Raw genomic sequence first — 26,414 nt, forward strand, 5'->3', positions numbered from 1 at the left:
GTTTTAACATTCGAGGTCCTCCATTCACCAGTATCCTAGCAGTGAGTGGATGGTGTCCCAGCCGTAGTATGATTGTCGGTCCTCTTGTCTCTTCTGTGTTCTTAGAGTTTTAGTGTTATAAAATAACTGGCATGTATGACCCACACTGGCTGTTGTGGCCTCTTCATTGAAGCCCCTGTGTACTCTAGCCCTTCCTACAAAAGGAAGGATTCTGATATAGGGTCTGGGAAACGGCATCACTCTGCTTCGTTTTTGCTGCCACAACTCATTTATATTTTGCACAGGTGACTACCCAAGTACGAAGCCCCCCCCCCCCCCGGCCCCGCTACACACGGGAGGGGTCGGTTTTGGTCGCATACCTTCTCTATTTTGCGCTCCAAAGTTTTGGGGAACTTTGGTTAGTTGTAATTAAGTTGTAATTATGCAAAGACACCTGCAGCCTCGATGAGATCAGCAGGCAGAGTCAACTGTTCAAGAGTTGCAATGAAATGTACTTATTGTTCTTGGGTTTCCAATTAACATTGTTAAGTTTAATTTGCTGTTGCCACATTTCAGTTACAAACAGGTTGGATCAGCAGGATCGTAGATTTTTTTTCATGTCCAGGGTGATGTCAGTGATTAAACCTCATTTGAACCAGCTACAGAATTGGACCTGAAGAGTTTTCTTCCACACACGTAATGATCGGTGTCATCTTACACTCTGCTTGAATGACTCATATACCCTCTTTGACGTATGTTGAATCTACACGCTGTAAAAAAATAATGTGGTGAAGGTAATTTCCTCTAAAACTAATAGAACTTCTATTCCCCCTCCTCCTTCTGTTGCTTTACAGAAATATTCCTGGGGACGCACGTATACACACACACACACACAAACGCGCGCACACACACACACACACACACACACACACACATTCACAAACACAATCACACACAGGCGCCATGCAGGAGTCTGAGCCGACAGTGTGCCAGCTGCAGCCCAACATCATCTCGGTGCGTCTTTTCAAGAGGAAGGTTGGTGGCCTGGGCTTTCTGGTGAAGCAGAGGGTGTCCAAGCCGCCTGTCATCGTGTCTGACCTCATCCGTGGCGGCGCAGCGGAGGAGTGTGGCCTGGTGCAGGTGGGCGACATCGTCCTGGCTGTCAACAACAAGCCCCTGGTGGACCTGTCTTATGAACGGGCCCTGGAGACGCTGAAGAACGTGTCACCCGAGAGCCACGCCGTGCTCATCCTCCGTGGGCCCGAGGGCTTCACCACCCACCTGGAGACCACCCTGTCCGGAGATGGCCGCCAACGCACAGTGAGGGTCACGCGTCCCGCCTTCCCCCCCTCAAAGTCCTACGAGCACTGCTCCCCTCTCAGCCCGTTCAGTCCTGGGCAGCAGCAGCAGGTCAACAAGGAGCCACAGCTTCGGGCCATTGAGAACCTGTCCTCTCCGACCATCAACCAGTCCATCCTGCAGAAGGGAGGCGTGCAGGCCCAGGACCCCTTGCTGATGAGGGACGGGAGTCGTGGAGCTCCCCTGTGCAACGGGCTGGAGGAGAACAACGAGCTGCTAAGGGAGATTGAACCAGTGCTGCGCCTCATCAAAAACAGCAAAAAGGAGATCAATGGAGACGGCCAGAGGAATGCTGGGAGAAGAGATGCCGAGATCCAAGTGGCCTGGTAATATGTCATGTGATACTACTTTCTTAATCCCTCCAGAGTGCAGGTTGGAGTTAGAGCCTAGCTGGGATTAGAATCAAGATTTAGGTTGAGGATTTTCCTAAAAAGGTTTTCATTGGCCAACAGTAAAACGTACACCTGGTCCTCAGACTGAAAGTCTCCTCACTCTGGTTCAGCTGGTTTGGGGAGTGCAGGTTTGCCCTGCAAACCCCAAACTAGCTGAACTAGCTGGGCTCCATTACAGATTGTCAGTTAAGTGATACGTGCCTAGTAATGTGACATGATCACTATTTCAGTTGCTATATAGGAATTCAGTATGCATGTTCATAGAAATATTTTTAAACAAACATTTGCCAAGGGTGTGTTTTTCTTTCTCTCTTGGATCAGATTCATGTATTTATTTTTCGACCTGAGATGGGGTTTTTTTTATAAAAAGTTGCACGTATCAGAATGTCAATTAGTTTGATGCTACAGTTCCCTTATAAATACGTTTGTATTATACTTCATTAGTATTGATGCCACTTCCAATATTACTGTGACATAGAAAATCCCATTTATCACACTGCAACACAACACACACTAACTCATTGATAATCAGCTTGCAAAAGACCTCTTAGACAAACAAATGTATATTCAATGTCTCCTTTTTTTAATATGTAATGAGGACTGACAAATGTCGCGCTTAGATCACTTTTAGTTTTAGTGTTTACCCCGGCACAACTTTTTGTAAGGCGGCACTGTCTGAGCCAATATTCCATCCCTGACTCTAAACGGTCTGCACAGTGTACTGTATTGATATTGACGTCTCCATTTTCTGTTATTGTGCTCCCACGACCAATTGAAATCAAATTGAGGCCAGAGTCTCCGCATCAATACGTAATTATTGACCTAGTCTTTCATGAATGCACTTTGGGATATTCATGAATTTCAGGAAGACGTCTGCTTTGGAAAGCATGAAAGGTGAAAGGGCATTTCTTTATGGGATTTGAGCATATACAATTCAAAAAATATGTAGGCATTTTGTCGGCACCATGAGGGAGCTAATATATTTGTATCCTCCGTTTATGTGGAAGAGGGCTTTCTGAAGAATTCTAACTAAAAGCTCATGAGAATTATTCTGAAAAGAAAAATTCTGTCTTTTTTTTCTGGGCACATTTCTGAAGCCTCTCTAATTTCTTGATTGTCGACTACTTGCCAGGAATCAAATGCTACATAATAACTGATAGCTTGTTGTCACAATTCAGCACAAGGCCGATTATGCACTCTGTCAAAGCTAATATCAAATGACGCACGCAGCTTCTCTCTGTGTCTGAACTCCACCTTAGAGTTGTGGGGATAAATATGCTCACGCAAATTGCGGCAATAAAGAGATGCAGTGTGACGGGGTGTGAAAGGGAGAAGGGATGCCTGTGAGGATTTACAATGTGGATGGATGCAGGCTCATGAGATAGATTTGTTCGTCAGGGAGGGGGGAGGGGGGGTTGAATGTAGATGGGGATGTGTGTGTGTGTGGGCGTCTTTGATTGGAAGGACGCAAACTTGAAATCACACGCCAGTGAATTTGCTGTGTTTATGCATTCAGCAGCAAAGGGATCTCTCCTCCCCCTTTCCCTTCCTTTTCATTACAGCTCAGAGTGACATATCTCACTGTTCAGATCCTGTCCTTTTTTATCTTTGCCAGTAGTGAGTAGAGTGGGACCTGTTTGTGTGGTAAACACCTTTTTGTGATTGATTAACTCAAGTCCTTGTCACTTTCAAGGATTAAAAAAAAATGTCTTTTGACTTTTTGTGGCTTACAACCACAACAGAGCTGCGACTTGTCCCACTGCAGCACGGCAACAGGTGCAAACAGGAACGATAGGAGAGCCTAGATGCCAGCCAAGAGCTGTCTACACACCCACGAAGGCCTGAATAGAGAAAGGACCTGTGTGGGTGTGCAGACCCTTTAGAAATTGTGCAGGAATTCCTGATTTAATAGCATTTTGGAGAGTGTACAAGTCCATGGTTTATTTATTTATAAAGATGGCCCCCTTCTTATATACGGTCTGTCTTTAACATGAAATGAAAGGGCTATTTTGCACGAGACGTGAGCGCACACACACCTGACAGCAAGTTGTGCTTGATCTCTAGGGACCTTGGCGTGGGAAATGGCACGTCTCCCCAGCTGGCGTCGGAGAACAACAGAATGCTGGAAAACATGCCGGTGGAGCTCTACAACGCTGACACTGACAAGGTAAAATGAGACAAATGTTCAACCTTTTAAAAATTATTTTGAGTAGAAGAGATCGATGTGTAAGCATATGTCTGTGCTACTCTACTCTTTCAGATCGATAACTGTGTGCACATACATTTCAAGTGGTCATAAGCCTGATGAGTGCTGTGTAATGTGCATCCATGGCTGCCTTTTCCTCTGTTTTTCTTTTAGCCTTGTACAATAATCCAAATTATTGGCACTTTCCATGCTTTCAGAAACTGAGCACGCACATTTGCGTTGCATCTTTGCACATAGTAGTAAAGGCTTTGCTTAAGATCCCATCACCTAGGCATTAGATCCTTCCGGGGGGGAAGCTGGTGCAGCTTTAAATCCAGCTTATGGTTTGATCACAGGTCGTGTGGCTGCGACAGGGTTAGTGTCGTAATCTGCACATGGTCCACGTTATCCACCCACTTGTGTCGTTGCTCGAGCCCCCATCAATGGGACCGGATGATTCCAGGAGGCCTAATGAATACGTGCAGCTGCTGATCCATCTCTCTCCATCAAATGTGGCCCCTGTAGATGTGATCCTGCCCATCAGACCTGCAGAGAAGAGCGTGTTAATGTGCTTGCTTGTGAGAATTTATGCGTGAGAGGGGCGTGTGCGATGCATTCTTGACGGTGGTGTGAATGACGTGATAAGAAGCCATATCTCTTTCCTGGTAGTGTGTGCTCAGACTGAGGAACGTGTGCTTTTGGAAAAGTGTGTTTGGAAAGTGTAATCTCTGTGTGTGTGTGTGTGTGTGTGTGTGTGTGTGTGTGTGTGTGTGTGTCGGTCCAGTATATGCATGTGTACTGACTCATGCAGCAAGAAGTTCCCCTGCAGGCGTTTTGCGAGACACTGATTCTAACTATGATGGCTCATCGCTAAGTGTTTAATTCGATAAACTCATGTCAGACACTAAATGGTTTCAGAAAATTGGAGACAAATTTTTCGACTATTCAATACTTGGGTTTTAGCCGACATGTGGATGTCCTCCATGGTTTGGTGACGATGTGCTTTCAGCTTGAGTTTGCACTCCTGTCTATGTCCATTTTAATAAGTATGTTACAAAGCAAAGGTGGCAGAATGTTCTGTCAAATTCCTACAGTTCGTGAGCACACCTTTCTATGATTCATCCAAAGCAGAATTTTTACACACAATGGCTTTATTGCCACTGAATAAACTGTAATAAATCTATGTGACTAAACCATATACATATATAACGAATAGCATCCATTTCCATTATCAGCCTCACTTTCTGATTTTTCTACTGCCTGTCTTGTGCTCATTATCTCCATTTAAAATCAGTTTTAAAATTATAACTTGTTTACTAAGCAAATGCATTTACCACCAAGAAGCCTATTTGGTCATTGATGCTCTCTTCTGTTGCATCCACTTTGCAAACTTTGCAAAATCCAATAAAGAGCGGGATTGAGGTGCTGCCTTAATGTCGGCATCCAGGACCAATTTGCTTTGTGTAAATACTAGATGTTCTCGTTGCAAGTCATTTTTACATCCCATGTCCAAGCTAATGTTGACAGTAACAATGTGCTACTTGGCTTTGGAACTAGTGCTCGGTTAGGCTACTACTGTACGTATGCTAGTTAGCAACACATGCTAACAATTCTTCTGAAGGGTTAGTGTTAAGGATTTTTACGGAAGGAGCCAGTGCGATGCTAACTTCTCTGGTTGCAGCACTAAATTGCCATCAGAAATCCCACAATATAATGCAAGTGTCCATGTAGGCCTACACTCCAGGGCTCTCAAGTTTTTAACTTAGTTCAGCGTGAGATTTTGGCTGAAGGTACAATTAGCATTGGGCAATTCTACAGCAGGCAGTAATTACGTAAAGGGATGGTGACTAGTGAAAGTCCAAAATGCCAATTCACTGCTGATTATTGAGTTAAACATTGATTGTGTATTGGTAGTGACTGAGTGAATAAGGGAGTGGTTTTGGACACTTGACAGCCCTGCTGTGCTTAGCTGCATTGGCTACGCTATGATTGGGCAATTTCTGTTCAGGGGAGGGGTTTCGCTAAAGGTCAATTGGACAATTATCATTCAATAACTGACCTGGCTCTTAAGTCAATTGTTTCTGGGGGCCAAACAGATGTTTGTCCTTACACAGTGACTCTGACATTTAAAACCAGTCAACATGTATAAATAAAGAAACTGACATTTACAAGTTTTTCATTGAACGGCCACGTGGCACAAATAGAAACGTTTCTGTTTTATATGTAAATGCCAGGGCTATAGCTTCTGGTGAGTGAGCAACAAGCTATACATTCATATTCTAATGCACAGCTGCTCTGCCTTTTTCTGTAAATAACATTTACTTCTCTGCATCTGATTTTCTTTGCCTGTTCGACTGAGAGCTCTTTCCGGTACAATGATCTTTCTTCCTGTCCACAACCTCAGTGATAATGTGCCATGTGTGAGCCACACAGGCGTTACTGCTGTTGGAGCATGAACACACAGGAACTAAGCTCTTTACCCTTGGTGTGTGCAAAAATCAAATTCAATTCAATCCACCTCATATCCTCTCTGCTGTTTGAGAAGACGCACAATGACAATGACCCTCAACTGGCGTGGCTCTGTTGGAATTCGTCTCCGTGGCGATCGTGATGATTGTGGCGCTGTTGTTCAGAGATGCGCCGCTGTGCGATCAACAACGGTTGTGGTGGAGGATGAAAGAGCTTCCGAGGTGTGGCATTGATTACTCTGATCTCTGTGCCTTTAGGATCGCTTAAAGTTGGGGTTAAATTGCAGGCATTCACAAGTCCATAGTTACAGTATTGGAATACCCAGTGAGCCTTGCCATCAACATGCTGTTAAATGTTGATTGCCTTTATCCTGCAAAAAAAAAATAAAGGAGATTGAGAGGGTAGACAATGTAAGAGTTTCTTTGTCTGTATGCTGGAAAGAAACGAGCACAATGGCAAACTGTATTTCCCTGTGTAGAAATAACTGAGAATGCCTCACAGTGGTTGTAAAAGTCCCATTTAAGTTTCTCCAGATCATGTTATTCCCATCTTAAAATGGCCAATCAATATCCCTTTGTGGTACTCAAGTCCACATCCCCACAATGAAAGGCCATTTCTTTTTCAGCACTGTGTAGCCAGGCTCGGTACAAAGGCATGAAGTAAAGACTCGGAAGTGTTTGATTGACGTTGTGCTCTTTGCAGCCTCTGGCCCAGGGCAGGACCTCACCCACTAAGTCTCTGCAGAACGGGAGCCCCTCCAAATGCCCCCGCTTCATCAAGATCAAGAACTGGGAGACTGGCACCGTCTACAGCGATACACTCCACCACAGCTCCAGCAAGGTAAGGCGTATGGAATTCAGCTCAATTAATGATTGGATAAAACCCTCTGCTGCAGCATTCACGACTGTCGCTGAGGCGACCATCCCTGCAGGGATGAGAAATAATTTAGGTTTTCTGATTCAAGTCATTTTAATAGCTTGGAGTAATATGAAGTCTGTAAGGCGCTCTTGTTTCTTCATGTCTTGACTACTGCAGCAAATGACCACAAAAATAGAAACACCTGTGTGATGCAATTGTGATGTAATGCAACACAACAGCCATGCAAATATAACTTTATTCTGTTGAGCCTCCCACCCACTAGTTGTGTGTCTTGATGCTCGGGCAACTAATAATTATTTTCATTAAAGATTCATCTTCTGATTATTTTGACATTTCTGTGAAATGTCAGAAAAATTAAAGTGGGGGACAGAAATATCGCAATTTCTCATAATCAAGCACTTCTTAAAACCCAATGTCAAATCTTTAAATTGCTTGTTTTCATTTCGAGCAATAGTCCCAAACTCCAAAGATATTGAGTTTACCAAACAAAGAAAAGCAACAAATCCAATGTTTACCAATAATCACGTTTTCAGCTCCAGTTCATCAATTCGATGATAACTTTTGAGGCTGTGCTTTAAATTAAAATGATGTATCCAACTCATGTGGAAAGGATATTAGGTCCTAAGAATATGAGACATTTGATGGAAATCACAAAAGGGTAAATATGATACAAGACTGACATTATAGATCTAATCATAGGCCAACGTATGTTCATATACAAACAAGACAACTGTATGACAGGCAGAAACCCCTTGTGTAAAGTCACAGATATGCTTTCACGTTAACTTCAATCACGCATGCACAGCGCCTCCGAAACAGGTTCACTTTTCTGCATTTTTCACAGCTGTCAAAAAGAGTTTAGAGGTTTTTTTTTACCACTCAGGGCCACCGTAGAGCCCACAAACATCCAAAATATCAACAAATGTGGTCACTCAAAGCTAGGCGCCGTATGACAAACAGTCTGAATGCTATAAAGATGCGGTGATGAAGGACAGATTGTGGTGAGCGATCGGGGGACGTACTGCAGCCATCCAGGGTCAGGTGGATCACAGAGATTTGCGGCCCCAGTAGTGCTGCAAACTGGTCCTGAAGTCCACCTGGACCCGATTGGGATCAGTCATCCAGCAGTAAGGTGGATTTTGTGATCGTCTCATTATTGAAAGCAGAAAAAGAATGAAGCTGCGCAACTATCCTGCTAACTGCTGGATGACTAAGTTTATTTTCAACGATCCCAATGGGGTCCAGGTGGATTCAGGAGGTCGGAGGTTCAGTTTGCAGCACTACTGGGACCCCACATCAGAAAGAAGACCACCAATCACCACGATGTGTTGTGCAGCTTTTTTTAAGTGAGACAGTCACAAAATCTCCCTCACTGCTGGATGATAATTTTTTCTCGCCAATTCTATCACAAATAAAGGTCATTATCAGTGTTGTAGAAATTTGATCATCCAACTTTTTAAGTTTATTTTTAAACAATTGTGGTTATTGTGATTGTTTGTGTTAAAAATATGTATTTAAAAATATAAATAATCTTTATTCCTGTTTATTAAATGTCCAGTGTATATGGGAACTGTGAAGAAAAGGTATAATAGGTGTATTATTCCGGTGCCATAAGGCGCAGTGAATTTTGTTTCAGTAAGACCAACGTAAAATGTTGGTCTAGAGCCCTGATGTACCTTGAATGGGTCACCTTAATCATTATCACAAAAATTGCCCCCCCTGAGATTTTTTTCAGGAGCTGCCACTGGATGTGATATCGCTGGGTTTAATTGAATCTTAAAGGCACCAATGATATACTGGTTGACTGAGAAAGCGTTTTGCCTGCAGACTAATCAACACATCATTTGCAAGTCAAGTAGATTGAAGAATAATAGCACAGCGTGGTCTCTGCTCCTCACTAACTCTTCATACATTAGAGCTCTTGCCTGAAATGTTGTTGAGTTGGTGTGTTATAATCTTGCTAAGAAACCATAAATCCTGCAAGGAAGGAAAAAAAGCAGATCATTAAAGTTATTTCAATCAGGAAGGACAATAAAATGAAGAAAATATAAATTGTTTATTATGAACGGATGATGTGTAATGATAAAGTCTTTGGCGCTGGGGGAGATTTGCAATCGAGGGCATGAACGTACTAGATGTAGGAGCTGTTCATCGTCATGGTTACCACAATAAACACTTTGTGCTCCAGACATTGACGTCGATTGCTAGCTGGAGACAGGAAACAAACTTAAAAATTAAATTTCGATCAAACCCAAAATGTCAACCTGCACAAAAGGCGGTTTTTGCAATTCATTTCCACATCAATATTTATATTTTTTTCAAATGTTTTTGTCATCACTCAGCAAAAAAGCAGCATTGTTTTATCGGATTTAGGTTGATTTTTTTTTTTTGCGTTCGCACCGTGACTAAAGGCATCAGCCAATCAAGATGTGTGGAGTTGAGTATATTTTTATGAAACATGGAGGCTCCATATTCTGAAGCAAGATGGCAGATTGTATTACTTGTTTTGACCTTGACATAGCCAGATCCATTCTTTCTGTTGTCTTTCACAATAAAAGCCCTACGCACATAATATTCACATGCAAGTATTTAGCATTTTAGTTTAATTTATCCATCACGCCCCGGACGTTTAAAGACCCCGAATCTTCCAGATTAAACGACAAAGTGGCCCATGCCCTCCAAAATGAAATGGTTTTTTTAATCTGACATGAACATTAACAAGACAACAAATAAATGAAAACACTTCCACTTCATTCTTCATCTTCATTCATCTATCAATTTCATCACGCAGCCAAAATGTCTCCCTCTAGTTAGTAAGCCGGTCTACCAAGCACAAGGTGAACCCTGCCGTCGAAGCATTCACCCCCTAAAACACAGCCGCCCCTCGTAAACCGCAGCCTAATTACTTGACTGTGACTTATCGGACACAGGCGGTGCATCCCAATGAATGGCCTGTAATAGCGTCTTCAGATTTATTATATATATCACAGACGCTGCTGTATTCGAGGATGATCCGTCTTTCTCCAAAAGGACAGCTGGCTGGCATGAATGCCCAGAGCGGTATGATGAGCGGACGTGCTGGAGCATGAGTGATTCCTTTATTTTATTTTTAACACTCCCTACTCATCCATTTCCCCGCTTTCACTCCGTCACCTCTCACTGTTCATGTTGTTCTGTCGCCGCTTTGTTGCTCTCGCTTGTTGTCAACGATCTTTTTTTAGCTTCCCCTTTTCTTTAAAATGTTATCACAAACACTTAAACATATTCTTACTCAATTTGCACCTTTTTTTCTTAGTTTTGACTGGCTGTGATTTTATTTTTATTTGTAGGAGGGGACACGGAAGGAAGTTTATTTTGGACGGACGGCCGGTCCATGTCTTGAGTGTTTGGACAGTGCAAGTGTTTGGTTCAGCGTAACGAGCCAATTTTAGCAGCGCTGGGGTCAGTGTCAAATTTGCTCTCCGACTACACGCCTGCGCTATCGTTCCTGTCCCCCACTTTTGCTCGCTCATTCGATCTATCTGAGCCGGTGAAGACATTTAGGCAAACCGAAGTGACAGCCGACTTCAACTCTAATCATATTAAACTGACCACACAAGGTTGCTCTCAGCTATGAGCAATTTTCTCTCTGCATCTGTCTGTTTGCTTGTTTTCTGTCATCGCTGCTCGCTCAGAACTGCCTTCCTGTCTCTGCTTAATAGGATACCCAGCCGTGACTCACTGAGTTACCCATTTATAAACATGCGTGCCAGTCATGTGTGTCCGAGCCATATAATTGTAAAACTGTTATTGATCCCTCGTATAAAAATACATTAAAAATGAATTAGGGATAAGTGCGAGTACTTCTGTTTTTCAGTTGAAAAAAATATTTGTCTTGCTTTTGGTTTTCATTTGAATGATTCTGTGTGTATAACGTTTAATTCAAGCCGAGTCATTTCCCGAGGTCTGTTTCACGTCAAGCAGAAGCAAGACGTCGCCGGTTAATCCAAAAGGGAATAGAGAAGGAAAGTAATGTGATAGCTCTGCCTTTTGTTCAATAAGAATCCCTCTGTCATTTTGCATTCAATCACAACACAGTGATGGATGCAGAGACTGCCTCAAGGAGTTAGTGTTATTCTTCGCCGGAAAGTAAATGTTGTGGATATTTGCAGATACATTACCAGAGAGCCGCACCATATGCCATCATCACCTGGCTCTTCAGTCGCATTTGTGAAGAAACACTGGAAATTCATCCCCGATAAAGCGTCCTTGATCTGTCACGATGTTCGTCTTTTCAGATCCCAATCTGCACTGATAATGTGTGCCTCGGCTCTGTGATGACGCCCAACCAGCACACCCGCAAACCCGACGAGGTCCGGACCAAAGAGGAGCTTCTTCCACTGGCCAGGGACTTCATAGACCAGTACTACACCTCCATGAAAAGGTAAGGCCTGTAACAACTGTAACATCTGCAGAGGGGACAGTTAGACCTCAGTGGTGGAGCCAAAGGACAACATGTCAAAGAGAGAGAAACTAACTTTACATTAACCTAATGATTTATGATCATATTATTAAAATGATTTGATTGTTTTTAACTTAAAAAAGGATATTCACTAAAAACATGTAAAGTGATACAAGTATATTTAGTGCCATTTAAAGAGTTAAAAGCATATTTTGATGATTATCGGGATAATATCATGAATCACAATTATTTAGACCAGGATTATCATGACATGGCATTTCCATATTGCCAACATCTGTCTGTAGTAAATGCTTCCTTAGTGTTCATAACAATGAACACAGGCGTAACTGTGATGTTGAAACCTGCTGTGAAAAAAGTGTAGATTATTTCTGCTGCAAATGGGAATCAACTATTTTCATTTTGAATTCATGTATGTTTGTATTTTCTTGTTACATTTCTATTTTCAGGATCGATTTATTATTAATTGTGAGTACTCAGCACACTTGTGGAAGAGGGCAGCTCCCGCCAATGTGTCAACAAAGCTTGTTTCACTTTATTAAAGATATTTTCATGGATGATATGACTGTGATGACATTTGTTCATGGGAACTCCAAAAGCTGTGGAGGCAGCAAAATGATTTGTATTCAAATAAAAGTGGAATAACCACCAAGAGTAGACACATTTTGGGATATTGCAGTGGAAATATCTTCCTTCTCCTTTTTAGACATGTAATATTTATTTTGTGGTTTAATTGTTTGTGATAATTTGATATACTGAGTGTGCTATTGTGTACTGTTCATCGTTAGCTAAGCTAAGCTAATCTGTCCTGCATACAGGTATGGCTCAAAGTCCCATGCAGACAGGCTAGAGGAGGTGACCAAGGAGATCGATGCTTCGGGAACATACCAGCTGAAAGACACTGAACTGATTTATGGGGCCAAGCACGCTTGGAGAAATGCTGCCAGATGTGTCGGGAGGATCCAGTGGTCCAAACTACAGGTGCCATACAGTAAATTTACTGTCATAGCATTTTGATGTTGATGCTTCCCACTTTCAACGTGCTGTTTTTTGATAATCTGACACGTAATATGGAAAGATGAATTCTGCGTTTTGCACATGTGCGTAACATCTAAGATGCTCAGAGACGTCGTTTGTTTCGCTTCACTGCCACTAGGGGTGTGAATCTTTGGCTTCACTTCGATTTGATTAACGATACAGTAGTTGGCGATTCGATTCAAGGACGTTTTTTTTTGTTTTTGTTATGATTCGATTCGATTCTATAAACCACGATTCGATTCAGTAACCAAAATTCTATATCCATGAAATAAACATGCAATAATGCAAGTGAGACTATCTGTATTCTTCTGAAAGGTGAAAAATAACATATTTATTCTAGAAAAAAAGTCCTGCATAATATTTTATGTTGAATACAAAAATGTAATTAAACATTGCTCAGTTATTTTGAACATTATTTAATAGACTACATGCTGGCAGGGGAGAGAGTGTCTTAAACGTATTAAAACATTAATCATAAGTAAGAATCACGATTCATCCGATTAAATGCATTTATATTGATTATTGGTGAAGCCAAAACGATTCATTCTATTTATTTATTGTAGCAGATCGATTTAGTAGAATCTATAGGACTGACAATCGATTAATCGATTAATCGAATGAATCGTTACACCTCTAACTGCCACAGATAAAAATACACGATGCATTCATTTGACTGGCGTGTTCAAAACACTTCACCGTGCATGATCCGAGGTTTAACTCTCACGTTTTGCTTTCCAGGTTTTTGATGCTAGAGACTGCACAACGGCTCATGGAATGTACAACTACATCTGCAACCACATCAAGTACGCCACCAACAAAGGCAACTTGAGGTATGAAACAAACAAACGAGCACACTGCTCAACTATTTCTGTTGTGTCCTTCTGACGTTTCCTGTTGTTCAACTCCGCCTGTGCTCCTCCGCCATCTGTCGCTGCATGTATCCCATCACCCCTGTCCATCTCCGACTGCCCCGACTCGACCCACTGTCCCATCTGTTAGCGGGCGCGCCGCTCTCTTAATGCTGTATCAGACACTATCTGCAGCCTGTCTATCTGTGGGTGTCTAACCATCTATCATTGCCCCGATGGCGAGCCGGCGGACCTCACTAACAAGAAGACATTTTTCAGACCTGAACAGCGCTCGCTCCCGTTCTGCCAATTCTTATTCACATGTGACACCTCGTATTTACTTCTTGGATGATGGATAGCTTCTGACTCATTACTACACTTAGCCCGGCCTTCTGAAGGACAGCTCGGATACACATGTATACAAGAGCCAGCGGGACATCCTCTCTCTCAGTCTGGCTCGCTGCGACAGAAATAAACACAGGCACGTAAATAAACACACACCGCTATTGCAACATGTTGCAATACTTTTGGGAATCAATTTGCTTATCCAAAATCACCTGTCGACATGACAGAAACTGAGATGACTGTCTGTCCACCAATAGAAAGGCACTGTAGGGAAGGATCCTGAAATGATGCACACACATGAGTGAGGTGGATTTCATGAGGGTATATCTGCAGTACTACACTGCAGTAAATACTTGTTTGATGTGTAAATAAAAGAACTATAGGATAATAAATATTGTTAGTTGCTGAACCATATAATATCACACAACCACTTTCTTTTAAGGCCATTTAAAAAAGGATTTATACATTGTAACAAGTGGCTCCATCACTTATTTAGTCATCCTTTTTTAAATGAGCCATCAAGTCTGCTGTTAATTAAATCAATTCTCCAACCAGTCAAAAGTTTTTTTTTTTTTTTTTTTTTTACAAGATGCCAACTTTACGAACTATTATACAACGGCGTATTAGGGCCACTGTAGGGAAAAAAAGAGATTAACAAAAAAGGTTGCAAATTTGCTACTTTATAAAGTACCAAATTTGCTACTTTATTACGATGCAAACAACCGGCATTATGCTAGCTAATATCCCATGAATGTCACATTTATTTTTCTAATTAATACATCACAATGTGTGAACTCTTTGCTAAGATCCTTACATTGATGGCAGATTATTATTTTATATAAAGCATGTAAACAATTTAGAACTTGTGATTTAATAATTTAAATGTTTTGCTCTTCATTCTCTCATTTCAAGTTATCACACACTGCATGTATCATCATTTGATTCACATGTAACAGTGTGATGCTTCCCCTGTGTCAGGAAAACACAATATTATAATAATATTTTCTACTTCTTTTGGACATTGCTTGCCCCAACTGCTGTATATGTCGCCTACATTTACACAGACAGGCTGTTTCCTGCAGATGTAGACTGCTAGAACAACTGGCCCAGATTCACAGCAGCTGCTCTCACTCCTCAGTGACTTACAACCAGCTTAGCAGTATTAACACTTTCTCTTTTTTTTTTTTTTTTTTTTTACCCGATCCTGGCATTAAAACGCCACTGTGATGGAGAACTGACTGAAGGTCGAAGCTCTGGCCCTTCTATGAGACCTTTGACACTGCATGATTGAAAATGTCATTGTGTGGATTATGAGTACAATGACCACCCATCTGTTTGCAATCTTGTTGATAAATGTTTTGAGACATTCATATACTGGTTCTAATGCTTTGTTGCACAGCAATATAACACAGCATATATATAGTTTTCACCATGAAACCTCCACACTTGATTACTTACATTAAGGTACTTAAATAAGGTAAATGATTGGTTGAAAGTTACACCTCCGCTTCTGTGAATTCCAGGCTCCTACTGATATGGCTCAACAGTCACCATAACTTGAATGATTTTCAACTTCTCCCAGTATATCTTCAGAAAATACTGTCAAAAGCCATTAAAATTCTAAATTTCACAATATATATTTATATATGAACAAACTTCAGGATATAGATGGCCATCTGGAGAAAGTATGACAAAAAATATGTTTGAGAAAACAACCTAGACAATGTAGAATAGGGTAAACATTTTTAACTAAGAATTAGGTTTTCTGAAATTATATTTTTAAATTTACAAATTATTTTTTAGGTTGTTATTTTTTGTTTGAAACGAAAGCAAAATATCCCACAATCTCATTGATCAATGCATGAAGAGCAATGATTTGCCTAAAGCGTCTCATATGCAACATGCACACATATCAACATGTGTCAATCTAAGATATTGCCATGGCACAGTTCAGGAGATTATGAGATTATTACTGAGTGTAGTGCACACAGGCAAACTTTGTTCATCAATTATTGACATGCTTTTTTGTTATGTTTTCCTGTTTGTTTTTCATAGGTCAGCCATCACCATATTTCCTCAGAGGACAGATGGAAAACATGACTTTCGAGTTTGGAACTGTCAGCTGATTCGTTACGCTGGCTACAGACAGCCTGACGATAACATCCACGGAGACCCTGCAAATGTTGAATTCACTGAGGTACACAAGAAGAGCTGTATTTTTAACATTTACATTTAGGGCGTTTAGCAGATACCTTGGTCCACAGCAGTGATGTTGGGGTGCAGGATAGTTGGTCATCGAGGATTACACCCAGGTTCCTTGCAGTTGACGAAGGCAATACTGTGATGTCCTCAACAGTGACCGACAGGTCCATGCGAGGGCAGTCTTTCCCTGGGAAGAAGAGGAGTTCGGTTTTATGCAGGTTAAGCTTGAGGTGATGTGCAGTTGTCCAGACAGAGATGTCAGCCAGACAGGCTGGGGGAAAAGAGAGGAACAGCTGGGTGTCATCTGCGTAACAATGGTAGGAGAATCCATGTGATGTGATTACAGAGCCTAGTTATCTGGTGTATAGTGAAAACAGAAGCAGTCCTAGTACTGAGCCTTGAGGGACACTCGTTTTCAGAGAACAGGGTTTGGACATAGACCCATTCCATGTGACCTGAAAGGTGCGATTTGTCAGGTATGATGTGAACAGTTTTGGGAGTAACGCGTTACAAAAGTAATGCATTACTGTAATGCATTACGTTTTGCTGTAACGCGGTAATGTTAGGCATTACAAAAAAAAAACTGGTAATATTTTACTCGTTACAAATCTCAGTAACGCGCGTTACAATGCATTTTAAACCCGAAATCAATTGACTCTACATTCGCGATCGCGAGATGGGCATACGCTCCACTTTTGGAAAAGTGTGAAAGCTGGTCCGTGTGACTCTACACTATGTTAATTAAGCGCTGTTGTTAGCAGGCTCCATGAGCTGGACACCGACTCACGGAGCGGGTCAGAGCGCAGCCGACCCGGCACACCGAGGATCAACAGCTGAGGGGCGGCGGCGAGGAGGCTCCGATTCTCCCCGTCGGTTTTGAACCGCTTTTATGTCCGCGTCATAACGCTTTTGGTGCAAGTTTAAAACAGTAGGTTTATTTCAAAACACGAGCGTCAGAGCGCTTATGAACAGTGTTTTAGAGCTCCCCTAAATGTCTCAGGTAGGCTTTCAGGTAATTTCGCAGCATACAGCGCCTTCAAGGTCATTAAAAAAGACGAACGGCAAATCTGGAATGAAAAATGGCCCTGTTATTTCATCCCCGAATCCCATTCATGAACACAATATCTAATATCAGTTAACGAGTCATTTTCCGTATTTCGTTCTTTTATTTTGAAGCGAAAAACATCACATCCTGCTGTGTAATGAGCTGCATTGAACACAAGAAGATCTATTGAGAACAAGAAATCCATATTTCCTTTTATTTTGGCGAAAAGTAATGCAAAAGTAATGTAAAAGTAGTGTAATGCCTTACAATTCAAAGACAGTAATATTGTAATGTAACTAATTACTTTGAAATGACAGTAACAAGTAATAAATAATGCATTACGCTTTTGAAGTAACTTGCCCAACACTGGATGTGAACCAGGTTAGAGCAGAGTCGGTGATGCCAAGTTCAGCCAGGGTGGAGAGGAGGATTTGGTTGACTGTGTGAAATGTATTAGAAAGGTTGAAGAGAATGAGAATGGAGGAGTGGGATGAGGCACTGGCGTTGTGCAGGGACAGGGTCACTGTGAGGAGGGCCATCTCAGTGGAGTGAGCAGTCCTGAAGCCTGATTGATTAGGGTCAAGGAGGTTGTTCTGTGAGAGATGGGATGATAATTGGTTGTAGGCGGCACGTTCCAGGGATTTAGAAAGGAATAAGGAAAGAGATACAGGCCTGTAGTTTCGGATGTCAGCAGCGTCTAGGGTGTTTTTTTTTAGGAGGGGCTTCACTGTAGCCGTCTTGAAAGCCGCTGGAATGACACCTGAGGTGAGGGAGGAGTTGATCAGGGTGGTGAGGAATGACAAGATGTCGTGTGAGATGTCTTGGAGAAGAGAGGAGGGAATCAAGTCAAGGGAGCAGGTGGTGGCATGGTTAGATGTAACAAGTGTGTGAACTTCTTCAGAGGTGAGGGGGCTAAAGCTGGTAAGGCCATCAGCATTGAGAGTTGGGGGAGATGGTTTCTGGGAGGGTATAGGAGTGATTGAGGAGCTGATGTCTTTTACTTTCTTGGTAAAGTAAGTTGCAAAGTCATCAGCAGTGAGGGAGGGGGTAGGAGGGGTGAGGAGGGAGTCTCCTCCCTCCTCAACCCTGGAGAGGTGTTTCCTGGGGTTGGAGGTGGAAGAGTTGATCCTTGAGGTAGAAGGCAGATTTAGCTGCCGATGCAGTTGCAGTGAAGTCAGAGAGGAGGTGGTGGTAGTGAGCAAGGGCCTCGTCCTGGCCCAATTTCTTCCATTTTCTCTCTACCTCTTGCAACACCAATCTGTTGATTTGCAGAGATTCAGACAGCCAGGGAGGGGAGGGAGATGATCGCGCTGGTCGTGAGATGGTGGGACAGAGAGTGTCCAAAGAAGAGGAGAGTGAGGACATCAGGATGGAGGAGGCTTCCTCAGTAGGCATTAGGGAGAATTGTTCTGTGGATGGTAGTGAGGAAAGAACAGATGAGGAGAGAGCAGAGGGAGAGAGGGATTTCAGGTTGCGGCGGCTGGTGACAGTTCGAGGCGTAGAGGGGAGGGATGTGGTGGACTTCATGGGGAGAGAGAAAGTCACAAAGTGGTGGTCGGACACGGTGAGCGGGGTAATGGAGAGTCCCGAGGTGCCACAGGACCTTGTAAAGACAAGGTCAAGTTGGTTCCCAGCCCGGTGGGTGGGTGGAGAAGGGGAGTGTGTGAGGTCAAATGTGGAGAATCATCAGGGGAGCAGCTTATCTCATCTAAAAGTCACGAAAAGGTCCGGGTGGGCGATAGATCACTATGATGTTGAGCTTGAAAGGAAGGGTGACAGAGACGGTGTAGAATTCAAGTGCAGATCGGGGTAGGTGGTCCAGGGGAAGGAGCATGTAGGACCACCTGGCTGAGATAAGGAGTCCAGTTCCTCCTCCTCCTCGAACTGTTCGTCTTGGGGAATGCGAAAACGAGTAGGCAGTTTAGAGGGCAGCTAGAGTGGCAGTGTTTTCTGGGGTGATCCAGGTCTCCGTAAGGGCCAGGAAGTGGAGAGTCTGCAGGGAGGCATAGGCCTACGCTGAAATGGTGTCCGCTTTCTTGACTGCAGACTGGCAGTTCCATTGCCCTCCTAGTACTTCAAGTTCCGTACCAGTGGAGAATGGTGGGTCCACACGAAAACGTTTTTAGTGCGTGAACGCAGAAGTCTTGTGCGTTTCGCCCTGCCATCCATACGGATCCGGCATTTTCGCGGCCGGAAAACGCACTTTTTTGAAACCAGCTCTCAGGGTGGAAAAGAAAAAAACAACACTCCTCCGTTTCTTGTTCGTTTTCGTGATGACGTCATCGGCCCGCCCCTCGACCCTCGAGCCTGACTTCTTCCCCCACGACGTCTCGTAACAACAACAACAATGGCGTTGTTGTGCTCGTAGCAGATATTCTGTTTGTCTGTACAACGGCGTATCAGGGCCACTGTATGAAAAAAAAAAAATGGAGCCGAGAGAGGGGGGCAATATTCCGGGAAAAAAGTTGCAGATATGCTACTTTATTACGATGCTAACAAACAACCGCTAGCTAACTTCCCATGAATGTAGGCATTTATTTGTCTAATTAATCCATCCCAACGATTGATAACGCCTCGTCAAGGTCCTTAGGGTGACGGCTGTTGATGCTTATTGTTGGTTTTATTTATATGGGCCAAATTGTAATTTTATGGGTGTTTATTGATCGGGTGGTCGGGCGGAGATTAGCCGTAACTCTCACGTGTTGCCATAGCAATGGCAAACATCCGGTCAAGCCCCCCTATTCTTCTGCGTTTTTGTAGCAGAAACAGCGGCGTATAAGGGCCTGGAATATGTACTACAGCGCGCTGAGTCGTTTTCAGTGGGTTCGTCTGGATGCAGATTTTCTTGAAACTACGCCAAGGCAAAACGAAGAAAAAAAGTTTGTTTTGCTTCGTATGGACGGCCTCTGTAGTGACAAGCACTGCTTGGTTTACCTCATGCAGGTTTAGCCCCTCCCTCCAATCAAGTCTATTGACTACAGCTGAGATGGCCAAAACTAAGTAATTGCCCACTCAGTATGACCAGCTTCACAAGAATTTACACAAGGTATCTAGACAAGACTAAATATTACAACTAGCTCTCCTCACAGAATGCCTAAACCCAGTATCTACAAATAGTTTCTGACTTAGCCAAGATAAACTGCAGCTTACTTCCTTTCATCAGACAAAATGGAAGTAATATTGCGGTACAGCTGCATTACCCTACCCTATTTGCTCTGAGCTTGGATGCTGCTTTTCCTCACCAGATCTGCGTGAAGCTGGGATGGAAAGCTCCAAAGGGTCGTTTTGATGTCCTGCCCCTCCTGCTGCAATCCAATGGAAATGACCCTGAGCTGTTTGAGATTCCAGAAGACCTCATCCTGGAGGTGCCGATCACACACCCAAAGTGAGTCGGCCTTCCCGCTTAAGCATTAAATATACAGAATTGAGGAGGCAGGATGAAGGAGGCAAAAAAAAACATCCACTCACACATCTCTTAACAACACTTCCTAAACAGTGGGGTACTTTTAAGCCAATGAGTCTGATTGGGTTATTGTCACATTCTAACTGTGCTGAATCCCCAGAAAACACAGCTAGCCCTGATATATCTGTTGCTATGCCTTTGTGGTAACCATGGGACTTGTTAGTGAGATTTCAAGCTACTTCCTGTTTTATTTTTATTCTCTTATGTTTACTTGAAAACTTTTATGACATTGGTTGATACTGTACAAAAGCCATAATGCCCTTGAGATCTGTAGCTTCAAGCTGCAGTATCTAAAATCCGTAATCAAAGGGAAAATTGTGTATTACAGCTCCACAATTTTTCATATGTAGGCAACAGAAAGATGATCAGAACCCCTTGACACACTGATCTCCCTGCCAGACTCCCCTCAAATTGCCATCTCTTGCTCCATACCCTGCATCAAGTGAACCTCAGCTCTGGCAGCAGCTTGGCAGCAGCCGCGGCCTCTCATCATTACATGAGATTAGACCCATTTCTGCAAATAATACACTGATATGTTATAAACCCCAAGGAGTGAGTGGTGGGAGGTAGAGTGAGATCCTGTCTGCTCTGTGCAGCACTGAAAAGCAAGTCAAAAGTAGTTTATGTTAATGTTGGTTTTTCAGTTCAATTTCATTTATGTAGAACCAAAATCACAAATGTGCCTCCTACACGTCATTCCCATGTTTTCTCTGCCCAGGTACGAGTGGTTCAAGGACCTGGACCTGAAGTGGTATGGCCTCCCGGCGGTCTCCAACATGCTGCTGGAGATTGGTGGTCTGGAGTTCTCTGGCTGCCCCTTCAGTGGCTGGTACATGGGCACCGAGATTGGCGTGAGGGACTTCTGCGACAGCTCTCGCTACAATATTCTGGAGGTAGTGTGTTGGGCCAAGATAAAGTCATGCTGCTTTGGAGGTCGATGCCTTATGCAGACAGGATCATACCAATGATCCAATCAGAATGCCATTCTTCTTCTAATTGTGCACGCTGAGGAAAAAAGGGTGATTACCAGCACTTAAAGCCTCCTTGTGCTTTGTAACAAACACTCTTAACCTAAATTACACATTGTTCATTTTAATATTATGCTAAAGTGTGCGTTTTTTATTCTATATTAATCAATGTTATATATTTTAGATTTATATGTATTTGGAGAGGCAAATGGAATTGAGCTATTGTGTAGCAGTTAAAATGGATGAAATAATGTGTATAATCAGGGCAATCAGACTGTCTACTTCATTTGCATGCATCCAAGTAAAAAAGTAGAAGAGAGGGCTTTCCCAGCTTACTATCTCAGATAAGGCCAAAGAACAAAATGGCCCAATTGTCATGAGCACCCCAGGTAAATTGTACTTGCCAGTAGTGATTAAGAGGGTTAGATTTGCACAAATAATTTGGTGAATAAGAAGAAAACTTATTTCAGGCCCTTAACTTAAGTCAATAAATGAAGCACAATAAAAAAAAAAAAAACTAACTTTTGATTCACTATTACAGATGTTGAAGAAACGTCTAGAAAGTGATTTTTCTTATCAAAAATGATCCACTACTATGAGCAACCACCTATCGGACACACGGCACATACCTGAACATCACACATGTTCTTTCTTTATCATGTAGGAGGTCGCTAACAAGATGGCTTTAGACACCAGGAAGACGTCTTCCCTTTGGAAAGACCAGGCACTGGTCGAGATCAACATTGCTGTCCTCCACAGCTTCCAGGTAGGTACATCTTCCTGTGTCATTATTTCAAAGGAAGACTTGAGGAATGTTGAGGAATATCGTTTATGCCATTTATGTCGCCTCTATCTATCTATCTATCTATCTATCTATCTATCTATCTATCTATCTATCTATCTATCTATCTATCTATCTATCTATCTATCTATCTATCTATCTTTTTTAAATTTCACAACCAAATGTGAGATGGTTGTCTGTCAATCAAATGCAATTGTATTAAAAAAACAAAAAACAAACAAACAAACAAACAAAAAAACAAGGACACATGCATTCACTTTTTTCAAAACGTTAAGATTAATATCCCCTGGTTTGTAAGAGAAGGTCTGTCTCGGACATTGGTGTAGGTGGCTATGTATGCGAGTCACTCATGCTGTGTGTCCAATGCAAGCAGCCATAAAATATTCACTTTAATATAACTAACTGTGAAATTACCCCATCTTTAATCAGGAAAACTGCATTTTGCAACTTTAATGTTAACTATTGTGTTTACCGAAGCATCAGAGAACATAATAATAATAATGCATACATTAATAAGTTAATTGTCTGTACCCTCTGTCTAGGCATGCAAAGTGACCATAGTAGACCATCACTCAGCCACAGAGTCCTTCATGAAGCACATGGAGAACGAGTACCGGGTGCGAGGTGGCTGTCCCGGAGACTGGGTGTGGATTGTGCCTCCCATGTCGGGAAGCATCACACCGGTTTTTCACCAGGAAATGCTCAACTACCGCCTCACCCCTTCCTTTGAATACCAGGTGAGAGCGAGGTAGAAATAAATCATCAGCTATATTAGTTATCCACACAATGGTGTGTTTTTGGGAGGTACCCACCATAATTATAGACATGCATTTCTGTTTACAAGCTGGTTGGCTGCCGAGCTTTATTGAGCAAGTCATTAAGGTAAATTAAAGTTGGGACTCATTTCCCGCTAGTACAAGTAGAGCAGGCACTTTAGAGCAAAGGGTGTAAAGCAATTGTTCAAATTCTCCACCGATGATGTCTTCGTATCTTGGAATAGATTTCAAAGTTAAACAACCTCTACATGTATTATTTCTTTTCCCATATGCAAAAGACTGATCCCTGGAATACCCATGTGTGGAAAGGAGTCAACGGGACGCCCACAAAGAAAAGAGCCATCGGATTCAAGAAGCTTGCCAAGTGAGCGCAGTCACATAGACATATTCGAAGGAAACAATGCTTGATGTTGTGATTAGCTTTTCTTCTCCCTGCATTTACAGAGTCATGGTTAAATCACAACCTTAAATGCCAAACATACTGTAGGATGTGTGTACGATGATCAAAGTAATCACTTTCTGTAGACAAAAGTTAGATGACATACAAGAAAGGAAGCCAGTTAGCAGTGAAATTAATTCAATCAACCCCTCAGGGAGTAATCAAAGCTTTGTCAGTGTATACATGCGTTCGTGCATGCTCTGCCGTTAATATAATTGCCTCTGGTATTTGACTATGGAAACAATCATCCATCGCCTACCTTGACATTATATCTGCCACCTGCTGAAGTGAACCACACTAGCCTGTGGGTTTCCTACGAAGTATGGAAAAGTATTGAAATGGAATTTAATTTGAGTAATTTCCATGTCTGGATAAAAAGGAAAAAAGGAAAAGTGAGTCTAAAAAATATTTGTGTATCTGCACTATTATTCAGAATAGCTAAAATTAAATTGATCTTACAATCAAGTGTTTTTCATGTCATCTGGCGCAGGTGGCCAAGTTATACAGTTCTTTAAATGTACATGACAAACACGGAAGTTGCAATGCTCTGTTTTAGCATTGCAACTTGAATAAAATGCTGCACATTGAACTTATTTTGGTGTTAGATGGTTTTATGAGCTACAGTACCTACCTACAATCTTTTGGCATTCTTTGTTTGTATAAACGCATAGTCAGAATCTAACATACATGTAAACCTCTAACGAGTTGTATTCAGTATTTCAGATGCCCTGGAAAATCTACTAAGACTTGAAAAATATGCCTTTTTAAATGCGAGAATGTGCAGGAACTCTGAATAACAAATCTTCTATCAGACTTATGGACACGGCAGAGGATCAAATCATTGGTCTGTGGTTGATTGAATTCCTTGTCCTTGTGTGTTTCACATCTCATTCTCACTGTCTCTCTCTTCGCCTTCACAGAGCTGTGAAGTTTTCCGCCAAGCTCATGGGCCAGGCCATGGCCAAGAGGGTGAAAGCCACCATACTGTTTGCCACAGAGACGGGCAAGTCGCAAGATTACGCCAAAACCCTCTGTGAAATCTTCCAGCACGCTTTTGACGCAAAGGTACGCTTGCTCCCACCTTGCATCATCTTATCCCAAAGTTGGATACCAGCTGACGTGTCTCTGTGAAGATATCTAATTGAATATGGGGGAATTCAAAGACACCATTCCTATACCCCCCACCCCCCTGACAAAGCTGACAAAGCCAAGCAGATGCCAGCTGAGTACAGGCGATGAGAGGGTAGAAGAAAGAAAGGGTGTCTTTTGTTCTTCTTCTCTCATGCAGCAAAGTGCCGCGGGTTGGAGGTGAGATTTAACCACCGAAGCGTTGAGCAGTGCAGCAGTTTAAGATAAGATCCTGAAGCCCCCCCCCTCCGGCTGTGCAAATCTGTTTAGAAAAACAGAGAGAGAGAAAAAAAAGGCTAAATATGCTGCTCTCAATCATACACTGTGTGCTCTCCCTCCAGGTCATATCCCCCTCCCCATTTCCCTAGTGTGATCAATCACACAAGGAGACATTCATGCATGCGAGCGCGTGGATGTGTGTGTCACCGAGAGTGGGTGTCTGTAGATGGATCGCGGGGCAGATGCGAGGGCCCCCCCGAGGCACGTCTCCGTCGTCGTGGGGCTGAAGTCCGTTTCCTCTTCATGCCTCTTTGTTTGTATGTCTTCGTACGTAAACACGAACGCGAGCGGTATTCCTCATGGATGCTCGTGGTGCGGCAGCAGCATATTATCATCTCGTTAGAGGCGAGGACAGAGTGGTCATTACAACCTCCTCCTCCTGCCAACGGCGGTGTGTTCAGCCTGGATTCACACTCTCAGGTCATCGGTCGCGTGGAGTGTGGGTCCAGGAGACGAGAGCGAGATGAAGACCATGGAACTGGAAGCTGGGATGCTCTTTCTATCTTTTATTTTCTTTTTTGGGGGGGATATCTGCAGGTCATGTCAATGGATGATTATGACGTGGTCGACCTGGAGCACGAGACGCTGGTGTTAATGGTGACCAGCACGTTCGGCAACGGTGACCCACCTGAAAACGGAGAGGTATGTATGTTATGTATCAATGATTCCAGTTAATTAAGCACAGGGGCAGATGAATAACTTCCCTTCTTTGGCTACTGTAGAAATTTGGAGCCGACTTAATGGAGATGCGCCACCCAACATCCAACACAGAGGATAGAAAGTGAGTTTGGACCCAAATACCGGCCGCCTTTCTATTCTCGCATATCGGTTCCCATCTCTTTCCTTGAGTTACACGCGTGCCTCTGCTTTCGCATCCTGTCCAGGAGCTACAAGATCCGTTTCAACAGCGTGTCCTCGTACTCCGACACTCGCAAGTCCTCCAGCGACGAGCCAGAAGCCAGGATTAACTTTGAGAGCACCGGGCCACTCGCCAATGTCAGGTAAACCAAACATAAATAAAACCAAAGAGGCATAAAATAAGATGCTGTCTAATGAATGCTATCCTTTTGTGTTTTGCAAGTGAAGGGATCCCTGGACATCAAGATAAAAATCTGGTCATGTCAAGAAGAATCTGTAATCTAGAACCAGCCTCATGTTGATAGTATAGTCATTATTGTCTTTAAAATGCTGCAGAGAAAATGGTTATATGTACCCTTTAATGTATAAAAAAGCCTTCACTTTTAAATTAGGCTCAGGTAACCAACACATATACAGTAAAACCTTTTAACCAAAATCATAAAATCAAGGCTCACTTAGACAACAGGCTCTCTCCATGTTTTATTTGATGAATAAAGACTA

At 42.7% G+C, this 26,414-nt stretch overlaps 1 protein-coding gene across 2 annotated transcripts in view; it reads left to right on the forward strand.

Moving 5' to 3' along the window:
* Positions 1 to 942: 942 nt before the first annotated feature.
* nos1 (nitric oxide synthase 1 (neuronal)) overlaps positions 943 to 26,414 on the forward strand; it is a gene marked incomplete at both ends in the record, with an annotated part of 37,022 nt that continues 11,550 nt past the window's right edge. For both annotated transcript variants that reach the window (XM_084024818.1, XM_084024819.1), the window contains 16 exons: positions 943 to 1,664; positions 3,795 to 3,897; positions 7,087 to 7,224; positions 11,541 to 11,686; positions 12,541 to 12,703; positions 13,499 to 13,590; positions 16,009 to 16,150; positions 20,446 to 20,585; positions 21,382 to 21,556; positions 22,296 to 22,397; positions 22,976 to 23,170; positions 23,488 to 23,573; positions 24,569 to 24,713; positions 25,593 to 25,697; positions 25,778 to 25,836; positions 25,940 to 26,056. In XM_084024818.1, coding sequence (XP_083880944.1) covers positions 943 to 1,664; positions 3,795 to 3,897; positions 7,087 to 7,224; positions 11,541 to 11,686; positions 12,541 to 12,703; positions 13,499 to 13,590; positions 16,009 to 16,150; positions 20,446 to 20,585; positions 21,382 to 21,556; positions 22,296 to 22,397; positions 22,976 to 23,170; positions 23,488 to 23,573; positions 24,569 to 24,713; positions 25,593 to 25,697; positions 25,778 to 25,836; positions 25,940 to 26,056 — 2,630 coding nt within the window. The remainder of the gene's footprint in view (positions 1,665 to 3,794; positions 3,898 to 7,086; positions 7,225 to 11,540; positions 11,687 to 12,540; positions 12,704 to 13,498; positions 13,591 to 16,008; positions 16,151 to 20,445; positions 20,586 to 21,381; positions 21,557 to 22,295; positions 22,398 to 22,975; positions 23,171 to 23,487; positions 23,574 to 24,568; positions 24,714 to 25,592; positions 25,698 to 25,777; positions 25,837 to 25,939; positions 26,057 to 26,414) is intronic.

The sequence above is a fragment of the Eutrigla gurnardus genome (assembly GCF_963514095.1).
Source record: "Eutrigla gurnardus genome assembly, chromosome: 13".
Taxonomy (NCBI): Eukaryota; Metazoa; Chordata; class Actinopteri; order Perciformes; family Triglidae; genus Eutrigla; species Eutrigla gurnardus.